At 40.3% G+C, this 25,471-nt stretch overlaps 1 protein-coding gene across 2 annotated transcripts in view; it reads right to left on the bottom strand.

The window, feature by feature from the left end:
• jag1b (jagged canonical Notch ligand 1b) overlaps positions 1-24,732 on the bottom strand; it is a 49,656-nt gene extending 24,924 nt beyond the window's left edge. For both annotated transcript variants that reach the window (XM_063056150.1, XM_063056151.1), the window contains exons 1-7: positions 24,482-24,732; positions 23,933-24,235; positions 14,501-14,549; positions 9,108-9,362; positions 8,395-8,455; positions 3,008-3,138; positions 2,286-2,405 (exon numbers count right to left, since the gene is read on the bottom strand). In XM_063056150.1, coding sequence (XP_062912220.1) covers positions 2,286-2,405; positions 3,008-3,138; positions 8,395-8,455; positions 9,108-9,362; positions 14,501-14,549; positions 23,933-24,235; positions 24,482-24,547 — 985 coding nt within the window. In that variant the 5' untranslated portion in view covers positions 24,548-24,732. The remainder of the gene's footprint in view (positions 1-2,285; positions 2,406-3,007; positions 3,139-8,394; positions 8,456-9,107; positions 9,363-14,500; positions 14,550-23,932; positions 24,236-24,481) is intronic.
• Positions 24,733-25,471: the final 739 nt, after the last annotated feature.

Below are 25,471 nucleotides of genomic sequence, written 5' to 3'. Positions count from 1 at the left end.
TGATGGGTGGCAGTTAGATCTGTCCCAATCCTGGTGATTAGCAGAATGTGACCCCTCGAAATAGTGCTGCCCTGCCCTTTTGCTCCGGTAGGTGTCGCTGCTGAGGCTGGACGTGCGCATGCGTTGGACTAACTCGTCCCGGTTTCCATGATGGCCGGTCGGGTCTCGGGTGAAAGGGAGCCTGTCGATTTTGGCGAATGAGCAATTTTATACAAATATATAACCCTGAACTTTGCCTGCATTCTGTAAATTAGCACATTTTAATTCGATTTAGCCAAGTGCCGCTGTAATGCACCATTTGCGCTAATTGAAGGTCACAAACAGACAGAGCATAAGAGTTTTAGTAGTATATAGACAGATCTAAAAGGCTGATCATAAATACCAAACAAATGCTTTAGCCAAGTGTTTTTCTCAAAAGCTTTTGGAAATGCAGGAGTAGGAATTAGAGTAATTTTTACAAACTGAACACATTCTAATTAATGCTTTTCCTTCCATGTCTGGCCATTTCTGGACTACAAGCTCTGCATGAAGATGATTTTCTCCTTTTTGACAACAACTTTCCCTTCTACTGCTGCTCCAGCTCCCATCTTTGATTCCTTCCTTGGAGATGGTTTCACATGCTGTCTTTCAATAGATTTACTTGACTGTGTTGGCATGGTAACCTGCTGGAGGCTGCACCGGTAAACTCACCCATTCCAGATTCTACCTGTGTGCTCACTGCAAGGTGACTGAGCCTGTGTGAATATGTCACTCATTATAGTCAGGTGGATTGATTTCTGAATATTAAGGGCTTAGTATGGGAAAGATCATGACTTCATCCAAAAGGCAGAACATCGAAGGCTTATCCTATTTTACATTCTCACAAACCAATTATTTTCTGGTGATTATGCTCAATGGATAACTAACCCACCTTTCACAAGAGTCTTCAATAATAAGAAAGGTGATAAGGTCATTAATAACTTTAACAGTGCTGCTGTCCAGACATTCACTCCCCAAAGCCCCACCCCTTCCCCCAAGCTACTCCAGACCTATTTGCCATGGCTCCAACACCCAGAGCAGGTGAGAGCAGAAATCTAATGCAAATTACCAGACTCAGATTTACCCTTTGTTCCTCTCTGCCAACCGACCTGCTTTGGAGGTGACATATCCCTGACAGCGAGCTCAGGAGGCTCACTTATTTTGGAGCACTCAGTTTTAAGTAAAATGCTTGGCTAAGAAAGTACAAAATGCATGCTGGATCCTGAATGTTAAACAAGGAAGTCACACTGAGCCTTGATGAGATACTGCACGCTTGATGCGATTATTTTAGGGGAGATGTGCAGGCTTTAGAGGGTTGCAGAAGAATCTTAATTATAGGGACAAGAGATTTTAGTTATGTTGCCACAAATCAAGAACCTGGTATTATTCTCTTAAAATGGAAAAGAGGATTTTTAAATTGACTTCTAAATTTACATATTCATTTACGGGATGCAGACATCACCAACTAAGCCAGCATTTATTGCCCATCCCTAGTGGAGAAAGTAACGATCTTACCACAAGAATGGAAGATAGAAAAGTAAAAGGGATTTGAACCAAAGTGAAATGGACATGAGTTTAAGCACTGAGCAGTTAGGGCTCAGAATGCAACCTCTGACGAAATATAGAGGGAGATTCAATTGTAACGTTGAAAGCTGAACTGGACAAGTACTTGAGAGGGAGAAATTCTGCAAGGCTGTGGGAAGGGACAGTCTGACTGCTTGTGCAGAGCTGGAACATACCTGATGGGTTGAATGTCATCTACTAAAACCAATTTGAGATTCAAGCTTTCTTACATAAAGGAACTGGGGGGGGGGGGGGGGGAAGGAAATCACACTGCATAGAAACAGGCCCATTCACCCAATTAATGACAACCCTTTCCTACTAATCCCATCTCTAGCCTTCCTTGCAATACTCAGTTAAATCCTGTCAGCAACCCAGCTTCAGCTCCTCTTTCAATACTTTATTTCAGGTGCACAACACACTGGGTGGGGGGGGGGGGAGGAAGGAGAAAGGGGGAAAGACAATGTGTCCCTCTGTATCTCTTTCACCCACCTACACCCCAAAACTCTGGTTTTATCTGAGGGAAATTTTTCCTGCAGTCTACCCTGCCCCAGACCTTAATCATGTCCCCACCTAGTTTATCTTAGCAGAGAATGGAGCAGAGGGCCACAATGAACTCTGAAGTAGTGATTGAGGAGAAAGGTACGACGATGTGAGATCTCCACAGATCTCTTGTTGCCAGCCATTAGTAGGCAATTGATTCTCACCTATTTGACAGTTTTGCCCAGAATACCCATCAGAGCAGGTGCACTGGTACTTGTCTGGCCCAGTGTTGCTGCAGGTTCCACCGTTCAAACAAGGTTGGTGTGTCCCACAGTAGTTCAAATCTGGAAATTCAGTGCAGATGAGAACACACCAAGTTAAAACACTGAAAAAGCATGAAAATTTACAAGCAACACACACAAAATACTGGAGTAACTCAGGAGGTCACGCAGCATCTATGGCAAGGAATAAAAAGAGTTGACATTTTGGGCCAAGGAGTCCTGGTGAAGGGTCTCGACCAAAACATCGACTATTCTTTCCACTGATATTCATCCAGCATGCGTGTGTGGGTGTGTTACCCTGGATTTCTAGCATCTGCAGAATCCCTTGTGTTTATGAAAGCTTCAAATGCTGGAAATAATGATTGCAAAAATAGTACACAAACGTATTCAAAGGCATCAGTTTAGGTCATAGTGTCAGTGTTATCCTCTTATTTTCAGGCATTTGTCAATTGCTTTTAAATTACTCATAACTACACAAATATTGTTTATACCATGAGTAAAATAAACTTATATCCTAATTATTGTTGCATGTAAAGCAACTAAGTACTTACTCAAATGATTCAAGTTTAATGAATGCATACTTGCGACAGTTAACACAACCAATGCATCCCATCTGCATTTCAGAACATTAGCAGCTCACCAAGTATTTATAGAGCTTAGTTTACCTTTGTTACAGAGCTGACCACCCCAGTTGGTTTCACAGAGACACTGCCATGGTTCGATGCAGGTACCATGGACACATCCAGGGTGAGGAATGCATTTATCACAGTATACTCCTTGCCAGCCATATTGGCACCTGTAAACATACAAAATGTTAGCTTCGTGTTTTTTTTTAAATTACCATTGCAAAGTAACTTCGCTAAAGAGTAGTGTTTCTAGAAAGGTATTCCTTTTTGCTTTGTGTATTGATGCTCTTGTTACTTATAAATAAACATTAAGGCAGACTTTCCAATGTTTGAAGCCAACTTTCACACAAAAGAGTAACTGTTCAGAGGGACACAGCATGGCTCCACCAAATACAATATCATCTTATTTTCAGACCCAGCGTAACCGAGTCAGAAAGGGTGTACGTCAAATCCTTCCTCAGACAGCATCACATTCAGTTTCCACTATGAATCACAAGATGCACCAAATTATAAATTGACATAATTTACTACTCTAACATACCATCTTAATCTTCCTTTCAAAGCACATACTGAAGTTGCAGGCCAGTCAGCTTATTGTTCCGAAAGATACCAACAGTGCTAAGTCACTTCTTGTGATCCCAAAATGAATGCTGGAATGCAATTTACTTTCAACTATGATCTGCCCAACAGTAAAGGTTAAGCCATCAGCCTGTTGTATTTTGGTAGCTGGTTTTCATTGCACTAGTCTATTTTCCCATACTCTCACACTCTCTCCCTCCCTCCGTATTTTTTCCCAGCATAACAGGATTCTGGGGGAGGGGCAAAGGAGAAAATATTTTAAGTAGCTATGAAACAATTTAATACAACTACAGCTTAACATCTGGATAAAAAGTTAACTTTTACAAATCTTGATAATATGATATATATAAAAAAATCAATGGGAGATGCGAGAGGTAAAGAATAAGTGACTAATTTTTAAAAAGTTATTTTCAGACTTTTACTAGGACTTCTGGCAACTCAATGCTTGATAAAGTAATACAAAGAAAGCTGTAAGCAGTGATTCACAGTGGTGAGGATGCATTAATCCAAGCCAGTTAATAGTCCTAAAAGAATCAACTTTTCCACACAAATTGATGTAAAGGCTCATTAATTGGAAGAAAACTAATTGTTAAGTCATAGTCATACTTTATTGATCCCAGGGGAAATTGGTTAACTATCAGTAGCATACCTGCAAAAATAAATCAAATGCACAAGCAAATTGCGCTTTAAAATGAGTTACAGGTTATTAAATCTTTACACTTGCAAAATTATTTTTCCATTTTGGAAATTGCTCACAAAAATATTTGTACCTATTTGTTTTGGATAACTTTAGTTCCAAAGCAAGATTAATGTCCAGTAAATTCTAAGATTAACTTCTACATACACTTTATAAAATGGGAGTGGTGGGGTGAAATGCTCAAGGATCACTGTTTTAGGTTTAATCTGTTCAATTCAGAAACTACTTTAAAGTCTCAACAAACTACAATCAAGCAACTGGTAGTATTGTCTAGAAAGAAAAATAGTTCACAATGTTAGCCATTAATACAGTTATTCCACATAGTCCGACATATTTAAAATATACTGTATATAACTAGTTTTCTCATGGGAAATTCTTTAACTACTTCCATTAGATTTGCACAGATGAGCAATCTTAGCCGAGCCAGCGAAGTCCAAGCTGTAGTTAGTACAGCAGAGTCAGTAAACCGCCCAAGTGCAAACTAACCATTAAAAGGCTTTGCCAACAATTGCATTAGAATGGAACCAGAACGTCGACTTTGCAAACCTTCCAAACAACCAACTCGATTAGCGCAAGAATGTCACTCCAAACAGCAGATGCACCAAGATTAAAAAAAACTTAAAGGCACATCTCAGTAGTGCAGACTTCTGCAAAGTAAAAATTTTTTTGAAGGTAAGGCCTAAATTTCTCTTAGTATCTTCACTCCTAACCCACAAACAGGTCAGCCAGCTGTGGAATAAAGTGGTGAACCCATTGTAAAGGATACAAATGTTCAGTATAGAACTGTGCAGCCATGCAAATTAACTGTGGGAAAGTTGCACCTTAAGTAAATAATCATCAGTGCATGTCCAGACAATGAGTGGGAGGTGAGTGGTTAAAACAGCTTAAAACCGCTTAAAACCTAGAAACAAAGCTTGCTGTACTAGCATGATTCCAGCAACCCCTGCTAGGCATGTTTATTTTGATGACAGCAGCACAAATCTATGCTGCTGACAAATTCAGCCTTCGCTGATACAGATCTCAACTTCTATCCAGTCATTTTCATCAACAGCTATTCCAATCTGATTGCAATTAGCAAAAAAAAATTAATAGTCTACTTCAAGGATTTGGCACAAAAAGAAACTGTCTAGCCGATCTGGTTGATGTCCATACAATAACAGCATTTTAACACATGAGTTTGATTCGTAACATTAAGCCTCGGTTACAGCTCAAAAATTAAACCCAGAAATGGACATTGCAGTTCGGACAACTCTGCATTATCTTTTTTGGAACGGTAATGATGTTTTCATCCTGTTCCTTCCTTTACCCCCTCTCCCCCCCAGCTCCCTGGTCATTTTTACACAGGAGTATGCAGCACTTCCACCAAATAGAAACTTGCTAAAAAAAACACTTCAATCCATTCAATCCAATACATAACTTCACTGCCAATTAAGCAAAATTACAACCGAAAACAATAATATTCAAAGTTTTGCATTCATCAGTAGCTTCCAACAAGATGCCACACAGCCATTAACCTCTCAACATTCAATGCTGACAGAAACTGAGATTTGGTTAATCCCATTGTAAAGAATGCCATGCTTCTGCTCATGTATTTGCTCTCCATGCATTTGGGGGGGGGGTGGGGGGGAGGAGAGAAGAGATAATAGTGGGAGGATGGGAAAGAAATGAAAGCATTAGAAGTGGGGGCAGGGACAGTCACATAACTACCTTTAACTGGCTTATGGTTTCAGAGCAACTGGTGAACAATACTGTCAAACACAAGAACCACAGAGTCAACTTAAAGTCATGGCACAATCCACAATTACAACTCCCAACTTGAAGACCAAGGAACTTTGAAGTTATTCTTATGCTTGTAACTTCAGTTTTGTTCAAAACCATTCTTAGATCAAGTCCATTTTTATTTGCTAGTGTATCCAGCCTGCCATTACATTTTAAAAAGCACCTTTAGAGCAGAGTACACTACAGCACAGGCTCTTCGGCCCACAATACTGTGCCGACCTTTTAATCCACAATAAGATCACTAAACTTTCCTTCTACTCAGCCCAACTTAACACAAATGACATGTTTCACTGTAAACTGCAGTGTACACATGACAGATAAAATTGAATCATGAATCTTTAGGGTAGTATTATTTGTTATTGATTTAAACAGTTAAGTAATAATTCCAGTTTGATCATTTACAACAGTTCTGGCACATTGGGCAGTAGCCTTGCCATTTCTTCAGCACTTGTCTTTTTTTAAAAAAAAAGAAAACGAGGCAGAATTGCTTGCTCAATCCATCATTGACGGAAAGTCTGCAAGGAGCTGGCCAAATTCGTACCCGGTACCACTCGCTATGAAGTCTGGTGAGGATGCCATTACACCATCAGCCAGCATTTATAACAAAGTCCAAATGAAAAATTCTTGCCCTCAACTGGAGTGCAGGCCTTGCAATCTGCCTTTGTGCAGGTACCTTGAAACTGCACTGAATGGCCTTCCAAAGATCCCACAAAACACTACATTGATGAAGTGAAACAATATGAGCACAATTTAGCATGAATGAGGGTGGAAATCCCTCAGACTGAAAATAGCTAAATAAAATCTGGCAATTTAAAAAAAATTCTCAAGTTGGATGGATATACTGTTACGTACCCCGTAACTGGGTTGCCAAACCAGCAGAAATGGATCACTCAGTTGGAGTCTGGATTACTAGAACTAAGAAAGTTTTATTAAAGAAACAAGCAACACAGTACTCTAACCAAAAGGATAATAATTGCAACAGTTCAGCAATGATTAACATACACATGTACACAGAATTAAGATAACAGGATCAATCAAGCTCTATCGTTGTCTAGGGGTAAATGACCAATTTCAAAGTGACGCAAAGTTCAGTTCAATTTAGTTCAGTTCGCAGACAGTGGGGGGGGGAGAGGAGAGAGAGCAAAACAAATGAATATTCAAACAGCTTCCACACACAGACCTTCGCAGTCAGCTTTCGTGCGAGCCCTTTGTGATGTCATCTGAGGTCACCGACCGTGACCCCTCCGTTTCCAGATACGGTCGTTTCTCTGCGGTGAACCTGGCACCCAGGCAAGGGTGGACACACACCAGGTTCCCGCTGATCGTGCCTTTCCACCCTGAGCGTCTATGGCTTGATCCCGCGATCAGCCGTTCAAAGCTTCCCACCGACTTGTGAGAGGCGCACCGCTACCAGGGTCTCGTTACCTCAGGTGTCGTGTGTGTCCTGCGTTCACGAACCTGTCCCTTTTTATCCCCCTGCTGGGGTATCGCCTGTCCATCACTTCAAACAGTTCAGGGTTCAAAGGGGGAGCCGCTCTTGACAGCTCTCTCCTTCTGTTACTCTCTCCCCCGTCCCTTCATTACACATCTCCAGTGCTGCTCCATTGTTTTCCTTATCTCTCTCTCTCTCCTGAAGACAGGTGGCAGACCAACTGCTGATCACACAGGACAGCTAACATCTTAATCTATGTGTATTCTTGTCACAATACCAATTTTTGTTTTGACATGCATATTCTTATGTTTTCATGTTTCAGTATTTTTCATTTGAAAGAACTTTACTATGAAATATTACTGATGAGCAATAAGCTAAAGCAACACTTACAGTATAACCTTGCAAAGTAAACTTTGCTTTAGCTGGAGGACAAACACTTGCACATTTTTCTGGAAAAGTATCATAGCCAGACATGGGTCTGGATACACCAATGCTCCTCCAGCATAATGACAACCAAGATGTGCCCAAGGACTGAAGTGGGATTTAAACCCAAATCCTTGACTCAGAGGCTGGACTTAATGCTACCAAATCAAGCTAAAACACACAAAACACATTCTCAGCATCAGTCATTTAAGTATGACATGTTAGCTCAGATTTTAATGTTGTGCTTCAACAGAAAACTCTAAGGTCTGAAATTAGCCTCCTAATGCTCAAGATGCTATCAAGTGCTTGGGAAGCAGGTACAAAAACAAAGCATTGCGATCAATCTAGCCTAAAACTTGCAGATATTCTTGGTTCAGAGTAAAGTTTTAATAGGCAGTAACACTGGACACACATTTCTTCTGGGTATATACTCCCATTGTTCAGCTTTAGATATTTGATGTTAATTAAGCTCATTGACTCACATTTAACACATTCAGGAGGGACTAATGTACTTGCCTGCAATCGCCAGGTGTTTTACAGGAACCATGTTCAGGGCTGCAGCCCTGACGGCAGATAGCTGGAAAAGAATGGCCAAATATTACCATTAATTAGGATACTTGCTCTTTGAGTTAACAAATGAATAACAATGTATGAACTTCAGTTGATAAAGCAGCATTTGCAGAGAAAGGCCTAACATTTCAGGACAATATCTCTTCTGCTTTGACAGAAGATCAAGGACCTGAAATGTTAACTATGTGTCTCTTCCCACAGACACTGCTCAACTCACGAGTACTTCATTAGTCGTTTATTTTAGTTTCACTATCATCTTCAATATTTTACTTTTGGATTTTATATTTAAACCTGTCAACATTGTAATCAGAAAGTAGGTATAGAATTAGAATTTAGAAAATCACTGATAAACAGAGCACCAACAGCATACCTTCAGTAACAAGAACATTGGGAATAGGCTTTATTTCACAGCCAATGTTTGGATATCAAAAGAAACCACTTTAACAACTGTCCTATCATTTGAAGGATTTTTCCCAAAGGGTTACAGTGTCCCATTTTCTGAAGATTACATTAAATTCCTGTGACATGTATAAGGTCAGTACAGATTTTCTTTCCATTCTACCATCCTGGATGCAAATCCAGCATTTGGAAGTTTTTAAAAAAAATGACTTTGGACGAATCATTGCTTTGCATCATACAAGTGAACTCCGAGCACAAACCTTTATTGCAATCACTTCCCATCCAGCCCTCCAAGCAGGTCTTGTTGCCATTGTGATCACATGTATAGTGTCCAAAAAAATCATCCCTTGGCCTGCAAAACTTGTTACATCCAAAGCCGTAGTAATATTCATCACACATCACTCTGATCTGGTATTCAAAGTGTGCCACAGCACCGTTGTGTTTCAAAATCTGCCACTGATGGCTGGGATTGATCATCCCAGAGTAGACAGCCTTCTCTATTGTGTCTCCTGGACCTGCGTTCCAATGAAAAAGAAAAGAAAAATCACTACCACGCTCACACAATAGTTGCTTAGCCACAATATTTCTTAAACTTTAATTCTCAGGTGATATTGCTACAGGTTCTCAAGCTTTGATGACAATAAGAGCTGTTACCATCAAAGCAATTAGACTGTACACTGGAGGGGCCAAATAGCCACACCTTCCACAATGAAGCAGAACAACATGAATCAACCAGCCAAATCAGCTGAGTAGCTTTCATGATCTTCATGCGTTTATTTATATTGACTGAAAGATCCCTCAGCCACTTAAAATTTGAGGACACAACAATGTCCTTCACATTAGGAAAGCTGCCGTTTTGACATTTTGATCTTAAAATCTCATTAGGACTGGCCAAGTTTGTTCACAACAGCAGATGACAGGATAATATACTAAAAGACTACCTTGTTGCAGATCAGCAGTGATGAAGGGAGTAGAGATAGCCCAGGAAATTATAGACCAGTGAGTCTTAACTCAGTGGTTGGTAAGCTGATGAAGATCCTGAGAGGCAGGATTTATGAACATTTGGAGAGGTATAATATGATTAGGAATAGTCAGCATGGCTTTGTCAAGGGCAGGTCGTGTCTTACAAGCCTTGTCGAATTTTTTTTTGAGGATGTGACTAAACACATTGATGAAAGAAGAGCAGTAGAGGTAGTGTATCTGGATTTCAGCAAGGCATTTGATAAGGTACCCCACGCAAGGCTTATTGAGAAAGCGAGGCATGGGATCCAAGGGGACATTGCTTTGTGGATCCAGAACTGGCTTGCCCACAGAAGGCAAAGAGTGGTTGTAGACAGGTCATATTCTGCATGGAGGTCAGTCACCAGTGGAGTGCCTCAGGGATCTGTTCTGGGACCCTTACTTTGTGATTTTTATAAATGACCTGGATGAGGAAGTGGAAGGATGAGTTAGTAAGTTTGCTGATGACACAAAGGTCGGAGGTGTTGTGGATAGTGTGGAGGGCTGTCAGAGGTTACAGCAGGACATTGATAAGATGCAAAACTGGGCTGAGAAGTGGCAGATGGGGTTCAACCCAGATAAGTGTGAAGTGGTTCATTTTGGTAGGTCAAATATGATGGCAGAATACAGTATTAATGATAAGACTCTTGGCAGTGTGGAGGATCAGAGGGATCTTGGGGTCCGAGTCCATAGGACGCTCAAAGCAGCTGCGCAGGCTGGCTGTGTGGTTAAGAAGGTGTACAGTGCATTGGCCTTCTTCAATCATGGAATTGAATTTAGGAGCGGAGAGGTAATGTTGCAGCTATATAGGACCCTGGTCAGACCCCACTTGGAGTACTGTGCTCAGTTCTGGTCGCCTCACTACAGGAAGGATGTGCAAGTCATAGAAAGGATGCAGAGGAGATTTACAAGGATGTTGCCTGGATTGGGGAGCATGCCTTATGAGAATAGGCTGAGTGAACTCTGCCTTTTCTCCTTGGAGCGACGGAGGATGAGAGGTGACCTGATAGAGGTATATATGATGAGAGGCACTGATCATGTAGATAGTCAGAAGCTTTTCCCCCAGGGCTGAAATGGTTGCCACAAGAGGACACAGGTTTAAGGTGCTGGGGAGTAAGTACAGAGGAGATGTTAGGGCTAAGTTTTTTTTTTACTCAGAATGGTGAGTGCATGGAATGGGCTACTGGCAACGATGGTGGAGGCGGATACGATAGGGTCTTTTAAGAGACTTTTGATAGGTACATGGAGCTTAGAAAAATAGAAGGCTAAAGGTAAGCCTAGTAATTTCTAAGGTAGGAACATGATCGGCACAACTTTGAGGGCCGAAAGGCCTGTACTGTGCTGTAGGTTTTCTTTGTTTCTATACATCAGTAAATACTTGAAATTAAACCACTCCTGCACAGACCTCATACCCTTTCAACAAGCCTTCACATTGTGATCAGATTTTGTATTCTACACTAGCTCTTAGATGTCATCTATTATTAGCTATCATTTCTGGCTTCAAAAACAACCTTGAAACTATCTCTTTACATTATGCCGGCAAAATAATATTTCACATCTGTCTGGCACATCATGGAGTTCTGTGGCATTTCACGATGCTTTTCGAATTCAACAACAGACCAATTTAACGCTTCCCTTAAACCTGATGCCAGTTACACTTGGTTAGAAAATGAATTATCATGAAGAATATCTCAGCATGCACAAATGCCAACAGCAAATCCAATCTCAGGGCATTAAAATAATTCAAAGAATAAAAGTATGACTATTGCATAATCTAGAAACATGATTAGAGTCCAATCATTAACTGAATTTTGATGACATTTAACATTATATTTTTGGTAATGAGACTGAATACACCAACAGAAAATACAATATACTATTTTATGTGTTTTTTTATTATCGCTGTCTTACTTGACGTGGAAGTTATGCAAGCTAAGCAGGAATATTCTGCAAAGCATATGACAAAAAGAACTGGAGTTTCTAGTCAGTGGAGATTTTCACCATAACACTAAATAAACTTGTGACCTATAAAGCAAGCCAGCCAATTCAACCGAAACCAAGACTCCTATGTCAAACTGTTACAAGCCTAATTTCCTTTCTCTGGCAGCTTGATGGATTGGGACAATTTTAATAACAGGAACAATTTTATATGTGATTGCAAATAATTATTAACCCCAGTTACACTTGCACCCAAAATTCTTTATATGCCTTCCCCAGATTCAGTATCAGAGGAGCTGCGAAAATTTTCAACAGCTACTCATTTCTATTATATTCACAGTAGTGTTTAAAAGTATTTTGGATTACTGAAAAACCAACCAAAGTGGATTAAAACCTACAGCATCATCCAGGCAAGCCACATATTCAGGGAATATTAATTCTTGTTTTCCTACAGCATCACCCAAGTGCTACAAAATAAACTGTTTCCTTTTGAAAGTAAAAGCAGGTAAACCAGCATAGTAACCAAATAGCACTGAAGTTATTTCCTGACTAATTTTACAAACTTGTTTAAAAACTGTAACAAGGGACTTTATCAAGCCCAACCCATCATAATGGTAAATTCTATTATATTTCATCAGCTGTATATTTGAATAAGGAACTTGTAGTTTACCTGCAAATTAATTCTGAACACTCTTTGTAATAAGTCCAGAACATGATGGTCATGCAGATACACCAAAACCCAAATACGTGGAAATATCAACAACACTTTAACTGAGACACAAGTGAGAAAGCAGAAACAGACTACCCCTTGTTAAAATAGACATCTTCAACTCATGAAAAATGCCTCACAAGCCTTAATTTTATTACAGAGTATTTGGCAGAAAGCAGTGCAGTAACAGAATGGTAACACTTCCACTTTGTGGCCAATTGTCAACCTGTTTTCATGACTGCCCCAACGTGGCCAGCGCCAAAATACAACCTCTTGGGCCAAGTACCAACTCCACAATCAAGGTAATGAAAGGGCTAACATTTACTTCGCATCTTCTGAAGGCCTTAGGATGTAATCACTGATTTAATGCAGAAAACAGGACAGTACAGCAAACTCACAAAATGACCAATGGCCCATTATGTGACACCAAGAGGAGGACAATGAGTTGTCAGGGGATAGAACTGCCTGCTCATCCAAACAGTGCCACAGATCTTTAATATTCACCATGGGAGGCAGGAGTGGCCTCAGTTCAATGTCCCCTCAAACAAAACCTCCAACACTGCAATACTCCCTCAAGTCAGCCTAGACTATGCACAAGTTCACCAAAGGTCAGGCTATCAGAGTAAAAAAAATTCAACCACAGAAATATTAAAGTTGGCCTAATATTGAACCAGCTTAATTTGTGCAATTGCATATCACAAACCTGGAGGTGTGACTAAAACTGTGTACATTAGAATAATCTTTTCCTCTCCCAACCTTGCACCAGTTTTCAGACTGTCTTGAAATAGTTACACATCAACTTTCTATCAGGGTGACGTCAGTGTATGTATTTTTTTTAAAAAGGCAATATTTTAAGCAAGCAGAGATAGAAAGCCTTAAGAGTTCCTAACCTCTTATGTCATGGACCAATGCCATTAACCCTTAATGATTAAGGGATCTATGGACACCAGATTGGGAACCTCTGCATGATGAGTTACAAGTACAGCCAATGAAAGTGTGATTAAAATCAGGGATCCTCAAAGGGCTAGAATGAGGGTGTGTTGCAGGGCTGGATACCTCAGGAGGGCAGGGCGAGGCGATATGTGAATTTGAAAACAAACAAAGATCTTAAAACAGAGCCAGCAAGCACAAGGCTGGTACAGAATAAACAAAGGTTACCGCATTTCCTGTGAATAAATGATGCCTCACAGGAACAATTCCACACCTTGATTGTGACTGAATAACAAGAAGTCCTCCCCAGTATCATCCAAGCCCCGTCTCAGAGTCCAGGTCATCCAAATGACAATTTCCACAGAGGAACAGAATGTAAAAGCCTGGCAGAAGCTCAACTAAATGTGATTGTACAAGTCTATAACTCATGTTCCCCTGCTACTTGAAACAGGCAAGTTACTTATTCTGATTTCTGAAGCATTAAAAATAAAAAACATACATTTTAGAAAATAGAGGAAATCCTAAACTAGGGTCAAGAGTTGATGCAGATGCTTGAAAACTCAGCACTAACTTGAGTAAATCCAAGCCTCACATACATTACAGGTTTGAGATATGCAGTTGTGCATATTTACTCCTGGTCAAGGCTGTAGAGGCCACCAGGACCTTAACACCTGCCATTACCCATCAGTTGTATAAAAACATTTTTATTTCCAAATAAGGCATGTTACTCTCTACTTCCCCTCCCCCCAACCCACCTGTCTGCAATCTCATGGGGAGAGCCACATTTAAGGGGAAAGAAAGTGGCAGCGACACTCACCCAGGTTAACGATGCAGTAAAGCCCACAAAAATCACTGAACAGATTTCACTTGGTTGTGGGCGAAAGGAATAATCAATTCTCGAGATCAAATATCCATTAGGTTACAAATTATACCACAAACCAAGCCTTCAAACTGCAACTACCTACATCCCCTCCTTCATTTCCGAAGTCTTTCTGGTTAAGTTAAGACAGACACCACTGTGGGTGCCACTTCTAATTATACCGTGCATAAATCTGCAGCCCAAGTTCGTGAACTTACTGGTGTCATTATTGTAGTCACAGGCTTCCACAATCAATGTGTAGGACCTCTGCAAAACAAAATAGAATGCATTTTTTTAAAAAATTGGGAAGCAAATTAAAACTTTTCGAAAGAAACCCCTTTAAGTACTTGCACTACCCTTTGTGGTATTTCAACAAGTCTTTCAAACACAGTAAAGTACTGAGAATCTAGAGTGCTCTTCCCCGCCCCCCACTCACCCACTGGAAGGTGGGCAGAATATAAATTTCATATCCTTAAATGAAAAGGTTCTTGTCTCCTGAACAATCACAAGTGCAAAGGACAGATACTGTTACAATTCCCCACCCCCACCGCCCCAAGTTAATTTGACCTTTCATTTCCACCTATTTTCCTAGCCCATAAAAAAAGTTTCATGTTTAGAAGAGTAAAACCTAAAGCAGCTGTCAATTCTGTTTCTCTGGCACAATGGATGTGAAGAATGCTTTCCCCCCCCCCCCCCCTTGCTGTTTGTAAGCGAAGATTGTTGTGAAGTAGAAGAGTTAAACCCAGCAATGCAATCTCCTGGGCTTTCTTCATTTCAGCACCCTGTTCAGATAGCTTTGTCTCTCTCAGGCCATCATTGCTCCCACAAGTATCAAATATCGAAGGGCAGATCTTATGATTCCCAGAAGAAAGGAACATTTTCCTGTCTGCACAACAAAAGCTGGTGCTAACAACCATCCTGGGACATCACACACCTATTCGTCACATTTACACATGCTATCCTATTTTGAATTATCAGCAGAGCTTTGCAAAACTCAAATTCTCGTGATAAAGTATGATTTACACAACATCGTTATTTATCACAAATCTACAGGTTCAAAACTTCATTAATTGATTCTAGTATTTTAGTTCAATGACTTTTAGGGAAACAAGGCCAGCTTATTAGAAAGAATACGGACAAGTATAGTGCAACAAAGCCTTAATCTCTACGGTCACAAAATAATTGAAAACAAGGCATGATAAACAATATTTTTGGATCAAGATTCAATTATACGTGTCATATCAAGAGCCCAGTGAATCTTTAGTTTCACTCAATGACAGCTGTGGGAAAAGTCTAACTTGAACAAAACCAGGCAAGCCCAGACAAATACCTCACACCTCAATTTAAAAGTCTCAACCTTCAGTCTCAAAACAAAATCACTTGTCAGGTGAAAGGATCACAGCATTAGCTAAATGTCTTCAAAAATCTGATTAAGTGCGGAAGCAATTGGGAGGTTTGCTTTCAAGTGCAGCATCAACTAACTTGCATCAATTAAACCCAAAATGCAAGGAATTCAATACCCATTCCTCATCTTTAATAGCAAATTCACTTATGCCAGCTGTGGGCATCGACTAAGACAGGCATCACTAAACATTGATCATGCATCACCAGAGGCTCAATCCAAATAGAATTAAATACCAAGGATAAATTGTATTTTAAAAAAAAGCTCGATTAAATATCCCAAGGCACTTCACTGAAGATTTATCAAACTAAGTTTGACACCAAGCCACCCAATGTGATTAAGGCAGCCAACCAGCAGAGTCAAAGACGGAGTACTTCAAACATAGACAGCAAGGTTTAGCCTAAGCAATTGGTGTCTGGGCAGTCAAAAGCATGGTCAATAATGAAAGAGCAAATTTGGTAGGTGCACAAAGGGGCCAGAAAGAGAGGCTAGAGCAAGACCACTGAACAGATTGGGGAAGAAAAAAGGCCTTGGCTAATTTATATGCAATAGTACAGAAGAAATTTAGGAAATCAGCAAGTTTACATGAGCATACGAAAGGCTAGGCTGCAGAATGTTGCAATAGAGCAGCTGAGAGATTAAAAGCTGCTAGTAAAGTGTCAGACAAGTTGAGGCAGGAAGAGGTTATCTAACATCACAGAAGTGGTCCACCTGGATAATGGCATATTTCAGAGCTAAATATGACGCTAGGGTTGCTGCAAATAGTTTGATTCAGTCTCTGGTCAGATAAAGATGGAGGCATGAAAACTGCCAGGGACCACAAACTTTCTAACCAATAAATGGCTTTTAAAGGAAGTGTAGAGTCATAATTACCAAATTTGCCTATTAGAATAAGATAGCCACATGTTTAATACCAAGCTGTGCATCCCAGTAAAAGGGATAGTGGAAGACAGGAACAAAAGGGCCACTCAGTTAGTGACCCGTGTTGGGAAATTCAAGTGCGAAGGCACATAAATATCAAGTGCAGGGTGTACCTGGGCTCATCAGCTGCAGGGTCCCAATTGCTAGACTGTGTTAAAACTGACATTTATTAATCCTGGAGGGTGTCAGCCCGAAACACTGACTGTTTATTCGTCTCCAAAGATGCTGCCTGACCTGCTGAATTCCTCCAGCATTGTGTGCCTTGCTCTAGATTTTCAGCATCTGAAGAATCTCTTGCGTGCATCTGTTAACTCATCCTTTCTAGGCTTCACTTGGCAAACAGGCCATAGGGCCAAAGTAAAAGATGCCAACAACCCCTTTCAAAGCACATTTTTCTTGGGGGCAGTTGGGTATTTAACGTCACCCTGGCGATCACATTGCAGGGACTGGAATTATTTTTGAAGAAATTAATTCCAAATGTGGCCAAATTAAGGCATTCCCGTTGTATTACCAGATAGTTTATGTACAAGATGTCATTAAAAAAAAAATCACTTGTTAATATTTTATAATGGATAAACTTGCGCTGTCATACTCTAATAGCTAATGATAACACATACAAGCCATTAACATTCTTAATGATTCACTGCCAGCTTTTCTGTAATGGGTAGATATCAGCAAGCCATTTATTTTTCCCATGCTCAGACTTGACCTATGCTCATCACTGAATTAATGGACAGCTCAAAACAGTGCACTTATTCAGACCAATACATCCTGCACAAAGAAATCATTCTGTCTGTCATTGTAATTACTTGGGCACCCAGACCATGGATCTACCTGCATGTGCCAGTAAATACAATCCTTTGGCAGTGTAATGATATCACTAAGCTACCTCAGCTCAAAAATTAGGCTTCAGGGAAACTGCAAGCCTTAAAATTTATTCCCATGTGATTCTAGTTCTATTTGGAACTGAATTTTCCATAAGTTGTATTTAAAATTGTAATCTCCCATCTCCAACAGCTTCAGAATAGCCATCGGAACATTTATAACGTTACACCACCAGCTCAAGTGTAACTGAATTGAAATAATTACTCAGTGGAATAAATGGATTAGCCAAAGTAACATGGACTTGTGAAAGCCTATTTTCAATTACAGTCAATCCACATGAAGCAAACAAGACAATTGTTCTTCAATTATACAAAAGGATATGAGTTGTTTTTTTTTAAAAAATAGCATTTAAACCATAACAGCAACAACAGCTCGTACCTTCTACATCGCTGTCCCAAATACACTGCACCAGGGACTAATTGGGGCGGGGGGAGAGAAGAGAAGGGCTGGTGGGTGGAGAAAGGATGACATGATAACATGGATATTTTACTTTCCAATACAAACAGGACACAAATAGCACTGGAAAGATCAGAGGCATTTATACACCGTCCTCCTTGATGAATTTACAATGTTCTTGCATCACTCAATTATGCATCACCTTCTTTAGCAAAGCAGCCTCGTCAGCACTTTCCTTGTTTAAATGCCTAACCCACTTTAAATATCTTAAAGGAAAATCCCTAGCAGTCACAAGGCCGCCCAATAAACCCAAAATGAAATTACTATAAAATGTTAATTTATGGAATTGCAGAAGGGAAACAACCTTCAATGAATCTACAATGATTTCAGTTCTGAAATGATATAGGATTAGCAAATTCAGAAGAGCTCATAAATCTACAATTTTCAGTGTTAAGGCAATTCAATGGGCTGTAAGAACTACATTAAAAACCTACTGAGATTAAGGAAGCAGTCACTTGGTTGATCAAATGTGTTGGTTCTCTCAGTTTGATCCATTCCACCACCCCCCACCCCACCCACACAGATTTCTTCTCTCCAAGAGTTTTTCACCTTTTCATGGATACTATTGAATCTGTTTCTGCTAATCAATCTTCACAATGCAAATCCTGACTGCATTCTGCACAATAAAAAAAATTGCACTCAAAATCACCTCAGGCTAAATTGCCCAATTTGAACCTGCACTATGGTTATCCCAACAACCAATGGAACAATTTCTCCTTATTTACTTTACCCAAACACTTCCAAGATTTTAAACACCACTATCAAACAGATGCTAGAATTTAACTTGCTCATTGGAGTGTATTTGTTAATCCCTTCATTAAATTCCAACACACCCAAGCAATTTCTAGGCATTCAATTATAGCAATTAACTTGAGTGAATTAAAGTGTTAATTAGTAATGTTAAAGGACTCTTGCCTTCTAAAAATGAACCTCTTAAAGCTGAACAGCAGCCCTATTGGATACTGTTAGACGCCTTGACTCATTAGAATTTAACCCAGCATTTTACAAGTGGCATGGCTCCAATATACTGCCTGCAGCTTCAAAGAGGAAGAGACTGGATTCAGCACGGAAGAAATGGTTTTGTTTCACCAACAGGAGCTAAGTTAATAACCTGTGGCTTTGGAACAGAAGTCAAGCAGTCAACTGCCACATTAAGTTGTGACGTTAAAAAAAAAATTGATGGTATAAACAGCTGCTACCACCTTTCCTTTAGACATCAGTGGTCAGACTGGCAGCTGAAGGCCAGCACCCCTGTACCTTCAGCAGCTGCCCTTCCATTGCCAAATGATGAAAGGCAAAAGCACCGCTATCGAAACTGCATGTACAACATCCCACAAACAGAGCCGAGGTCCAATCTGGCAGGCTTGCTGGAATAATTAGCATCCTACAAATATATAATGTGCCAAGGTTGCCACTGCACAAAGTTCTGGTGTGTGTCTAGAAGCTGAGCAATGCTGAGTGTACTGGCGCTTCCTGTTGCTTCTCCTGTATTGGCATTATTTCTTGATGCATCCATTATATTCTGTAATCCTCATTGCAGTCAGTTTGCTTTTGCTATTGTTCTTGGTTAATATTAGCAATCCCCTCCTCTGTCTGGGTGGCCTGAACACCACTTCCTGAACTCCAAAAGCAGATAAGCCAAATGGATTTTTTTTTAGGGGGGGGAGGGGAAACATACAAAGCCCTGCACAAGGCAGCACTGGCCAGATTATATTTTACTTCATAAAATCATACTAAGCAGATCTAAACTCAGCCTGACTACAATTTTTTTTAAAAAAAGTAAAGCTTCACAAGCCTTGCGCTATAACGTTTCCCACTCTAAAATATAGATTTCTGCTTTAGAAATGTGTCCATTTCAAACACTCACATACAAACCCAAACATCACATCTGTTTTTGTGAATGCCATCCCCTGCACAAGCCCATGAAATGCACGAGGTGAAAAGTTAATAAATCCATCAGCCTTACACACATCATGAAAAGGCAGGTCTGAACAAGGTATGGCTATTTAGGGTAAAAGCAAATAGAGATACACTTCTAACACTTCAAACGTGCATAACAATTTTCATGCTAAAAGTAAACCCACATGCCTGTTATTTTATCACTCCAACAGATACTGACAGTCTTGGAGTCAATGACCAGTTTAATCCACCTACTTACTGAACTTTAACCCACACAAAATGGCTTCCAAAATAAAATGTTATTCCTCCCCCCTCAACACATTATGGTTTACTGATGATGGTACTTTCTGGATAGTATGCATTCCTACCAATGGCAAAATTTGAAAAAAACACTGCTACTCTGCAAAGTTACACTGAACTACTCTGACATTAATGCCAGGAAGCAAAAAATCGTCATTATGTTTAATCCTCTGCATTCTTCACTCAAGAATAATCACACACCAAGATACAATTCTCCAGTTGTTTGATCAAGTTGGTATTCAGAAGTGGTCAGTGAATAGGAATAGTGCATTAAACTGAAACCTGATCACATCAGAAGGCAGTGACAAAAAAAATTACTTTCCAGAAAAAGCACAGCAAAGCATAACCACCTCTGTTTAGCAAGGACATTTTCCGTTAGACAAAGCCATTAAACATTGTGCCTGCAGGAATTAACAGATTTAAATAAACTTCATCCACCTCAAAACAAAAAGTGGGGTTTCTTCGATGAAAAACCCACCCGGCATCTGAAGTTGATTACCCTTCTTTCATTTTGCCAGAAGGCAAAGTTAGTGCACTGACTGACTAGCCAGAGATTTCCCACACACTTTCACACAAAGTACCAGGTGCAACTTCACTTATGCTGCCTGGAGACTACAACTGCACATCAAAACCATGGGAGTTCTAAAATGACAACAGCCAAGGGATATGCAGCGCTGGAAACATTATAGTTTTGTTTAGTTGTACCTTTGCCTATTTCCTCAATCTCAGCTGCGATTCTTTCCTTAGCTAATTACCATGATTTCACCAAACATTCAGAAAGCCTGTACATTATTATTAAAAGTCTTGAATTTCTTATTTCCTAACCCTATAATAGTTTAACCAACACTTTTATCTTATTGAGAGACCTGACAAATTACAAATCAGCTTTCAAATCAGTGATTAGTGCATGTTTATCACCAATGCTTGTGCATACAGCTAACAACTGATAAGCAAAGGCAAGCCCAAGTGTTAGTTTGCTAAACTGCAATTGATCTTGATATACCACAGGGAAACTCACTTCAGCAGACCCAAGTTCAAGACCAGCAATAACTGCACAAGTCCAAACAAAGCTTTAACTCAGCCTTCCAGAATCAAGTAAGGGTACATGCAAGGTGGCTGGACTTGCACTGGCTGCAAAGTTTCTAAGGCTTAGTCACAAATTTAGTCTATCCAAATTCTAGCTGAAATGACATTATACCAATACTCGGCAGTCTGCAGTGATTGAGGCACCTAGGACAGAAGACATTTCCTGTTTGCATTCAGTTTAATTGCTCTACTCCACCACACACAAGAAAATGGCCATGCTTTCCTAGATAACTCTGCATCAATGGTAGAGGGCAGGCGAATTAGGGAGCGAATACATTTTTGAGCCACATATTTAAGAATTAAAACTTACTGTTTTGCAAGCAGAAACCTCCCTGTAAGCATAGCTAACAGTTGTATTTCAATCATGATGCACAGTTTTGTCACTAACAAACCATTGTGCCAACTCGTTCCAATGCAGGTGCAGCTCTGGTGCACTAGTTATTCCACTGTGCTGCACTGTTTCCTAGCAACCCATTCAACCTTCCAATCATCTATACAAATTTACAGCCCACCATCTCCACACTCGATTACTTAAATTTCCCAGTCAACTTCTACACATCTCTAATGGGCTATTGGTGCAAAAGCATCACCAATTCATATAATCTGCAAAAATATTCCTGACATTCTGCAACAACTGCAGCAAAATTTACATTTGGTTATTCATAATAACTGAAATTGCCAAGTACAAGCTCTCTGAATACGCAAGCATGCAAGATGACAATGTTCAATTAGAGCTCACCTTTCATCAATGAAGGAAGAAAAGGAAGTGTCAATAGTTGTAGTCAAGGCAACATAGCTTTTAAAACGATATACCCCCAAATACAAGGAATGTGCTCCTTTGTATCAGGTCATCTATAATACTAAACCCTTAGCAAGGAACTAAAAACCCGAAATAGCAATAGAATGAAAGACTAGTATGCTAAGGTCCAAGTTCAGGGGATGCAGTTAAATAAGGCATTACTGTCACCTCCCACATGCTTCTTACACTGCAGACTCAAAAGCCATTCAATAATACTTCAATTACTTTTAACATGCCTCTCGTAAGGCCTAATACTAATAGGGCTCCAGGGTGGTTGATTAGCCAGTAGAGAGTTGGCTTCTGCCTTATCAAGTCACAAATATTTCATCTCATCTTTTAAAGGGCCATGTATAAATCATGATAATCCTCTACAATCTCCCACTTAACTGAGAGTGATAAAGCCATTCAGGAAAATTACTCTTGAGCATGTGCTCAAGATGGGCATTTAATACTAGGGTTAAAGAAAGAAATTATCTTCTACAAAACTTAGTGCTTAAAATTTGCTCATTCCCCCAACAAACAAGCTTTCCCATTCTGAAGTGAAAAGTTTTGATTCAAAATAACCACAAAATTCAGAATTTGACGTATATAACTTGAAAACACCTCTGCCCAATGACATGTGCATTTGAAACACAAAAAAAGCAAAATAAAATGTCAACAATTGAATTTTGTGGAAACAAAGACTGCATCAGTTATAATCTAAGATTAGCAATGTGTGTCCTGGGGAACAGACAATAGTCTATTTAGGAGCAAATACGTATATTCATTGACTGGAGTTTAATTCTGATCCTCTTCTCTCCTTCCTCCCCCCTTTCCAAAAATCAAATTCTTACAGTTCAAGTTAAACTCGTTCCACCAATTTTAATACTCTAAACACTTATACATTCAGAGACCACTATAAACTGTTCACTTATTAATAACAAGTTTGGAATATTCCCACTGCCATTACATAAAAAATGCAATTTAACAGGATATGCGAAATTCTTCATTTTCACTGCTACAATGCTAACAGTTTAAGCTTCCTTAAATGAAAATAAACTTTAAATTGTGAGGGGTATTTAGAAGGTAATTTGAAAAGAACTTCAGTTGAAAATTACTCGGGGGGGGAGGGGGCACGTTTTAAATCTACATCGCGGTTACTGCTAAACACACCCTAAATCAACCACTGAACTGGCGGCTGGGAAACAAGTTAAACGCAAGGGTGACCAGGCTTGAGTTATACTGCATCCTACAGCAACATTCATCAACATTGCACATCGGCAAAAATGGTCTTCAGGTTAATATTATGATCAGCCTCACATTGCAGAATGATATTCTGCTATTCTTCCTCGTCTCCGAACCACCTCACACCAGAAAGACCGAGCAATTTTAAAAAACCGATTGCCCACTTAGAAAAATACAACATAGTATCCAGATTTTGTATTTGAATTGATAACTAACAGTCCCTAATAAACGTCGCTATGAAATCCACCAATAGACACTGCTGTTATTTTTTAGACAGTGCGCCTTAAAATCTTAGACTGTCCCAAGTACAAAGCACTGCTTTTGAAAAGTAGGAAAAAAATCCTTGAACCACTGGAACTAGCGTAAAATAATTGTTAAGTGCTCTTCTGCAAGGGAAGAGTACTGCTCTAACACAAAATGCGTTAAGTATCTCTAAACAAGTGCAAAACAAGAGTTCTGGGTGCAAATCGGGTTTGGAAAAAGTACACGCGTCTGAAGGGAGTTAATTTACTCTGAAACAAGTGTAAGCGCTACTTCCTAACAAGTGTTCTAAGAAGTGTGAGCTAACAGAAGGCACCAGCTAGGAGTGTAGACGCAGAGCCGGGTGCGAACTGCCGGCTCCCAGTGGCTGCAGCTCCCTCTCCCCGCCGCACCAGGGCTCGCAGTCCCGGGACTCACCGGCCATGCAAAACTGAAGGGCAGCACGATCCTGCGCTCGCTGCCGGCGGTTTTCAGGTTAAAGGTGTTGCCTCCGATCACCGGGGTGGAAGAGAAGCCGTAACTGCAAGGTCCGCCGGGCGAGACACGGGACTGGTATTCCTTCAGGCAGACCTTAAAGAAGGTGTCACACTGGGCCCGCACACACTTGCGGTCCTGCGGATTCCTACTACCGCCTTCACAACAATTCCCATTCTGCAACTCGCCGTTAATGTTCTGCATAAAGTTGATCTGCAATTCGAACTGCCCAGATGCTAGGGATAACTGGTGGTGGAAAGAGAAACAAGGTTTTAAAAAAATTGCAACGACAGCAATTAGAGGGCAATTCTCGAAACTAACGGAGTAGAACACCGTGAAATTCTATTAAACGGGGAATGAAGTCTTAAACAAGGTTCAATTGCTACAACAGCTTAAGTTTACAAATTGCAAAATATGTCTTAAAATAGTTAGCTATTTTTTGCATATATAAACAAAATGCCACCGCGGAAGAATGATCCGCACAAAACCTACCTGGCTCCGCAAGACGAGGAGGCATAGAGCAGTAACGAGTGAACTCCCTCTGCAAACCATGCCCATGGCTTCGGCTTGCCTGCACTTGGGTGAACTGAGGGTGGAGCGGGCCGCCGCACAGCAATATAGTCCACCGATTCTCGCATGCACGACTGGAGAAAAGACTTGCTATATATAATTTTTTTTGAAAAGAAAGCGAATCATCAATGCAAAAAAAGTCCTCTTTTATTATTCTCCTTTTATTTTCAAAGTGCGTCTCTTTCCCCCCCTACTCTCCACCCCCCTCTCCAAAAAAAATCTCCTCCTCGATCCCACACACAACAAATCCCCCCACCCCCCAACATACACACAAAACAAAACACCCGTCTAGTGATAGTGACTGCTTCATCTAGACAGGCTGAGAGAAGGAGAGACAGACGTATGCGTTCATTAATATTCATTAGTGGGGTTGGGCAGGGGCACATTCAACGCCCACTTCCCCCCTCCCCGTCAGTCTTTTAAAAACGAGAAAATAAAGTTGGTTTGTTGGAATGGAAACTGACACAGAATCGTGCCACAGATGGAGAATTTAAGCGTGAACACACAGAACAAAAGTGTGTGTGGGGTTGGTGAGGAGGAAAACTTTTCAAAGGGGGGGGCTTGTACACATGGGAAATGGACACTTATTCTAAATAATCGCCGTTGTCATTAAAATCCGACTCATTTTTTTCTATGTAAGCTCCCACAGCAGCATACTTTATAGTAAAAAAAAGTAAAATGAAAGTGATTTGAAGCCCGTCTCTCTCTCGCTCTCATACATACACACAGTCGAGTTTGCTGCTTTCCTGGTGTTGCACCTGTAGGCGTCTCCTTTCGCCCATGTGGCTGCTGTGTGCTAAATGCACCACGCATGCCGAAATCAGGCAATGTTACTCACTTCTATTACCTTTTAGTCCACGATATTAAAAAAGTCTATATTTTTGTGAGAGATATCAGTTATGCAATTTCATC

Source organism: Mobula hypostoma, chromosome 8 (genome assembly GCF_963921235.1).
Source record: "Mobula hypostoma chromosome 8, sMobHyp1.1, whole genome shotgun sequence".
NCBI lineage: Eukaryota > Metazoa > Chordata > Chondrichthyes > Myliobatiformes > Myliobatidae > Mobula > Mobula hypostoma.
Note: the sequence above shows the minus strand (reverse complement) of the source record. Positions and strands in the feature narration are given on the sequence as shown.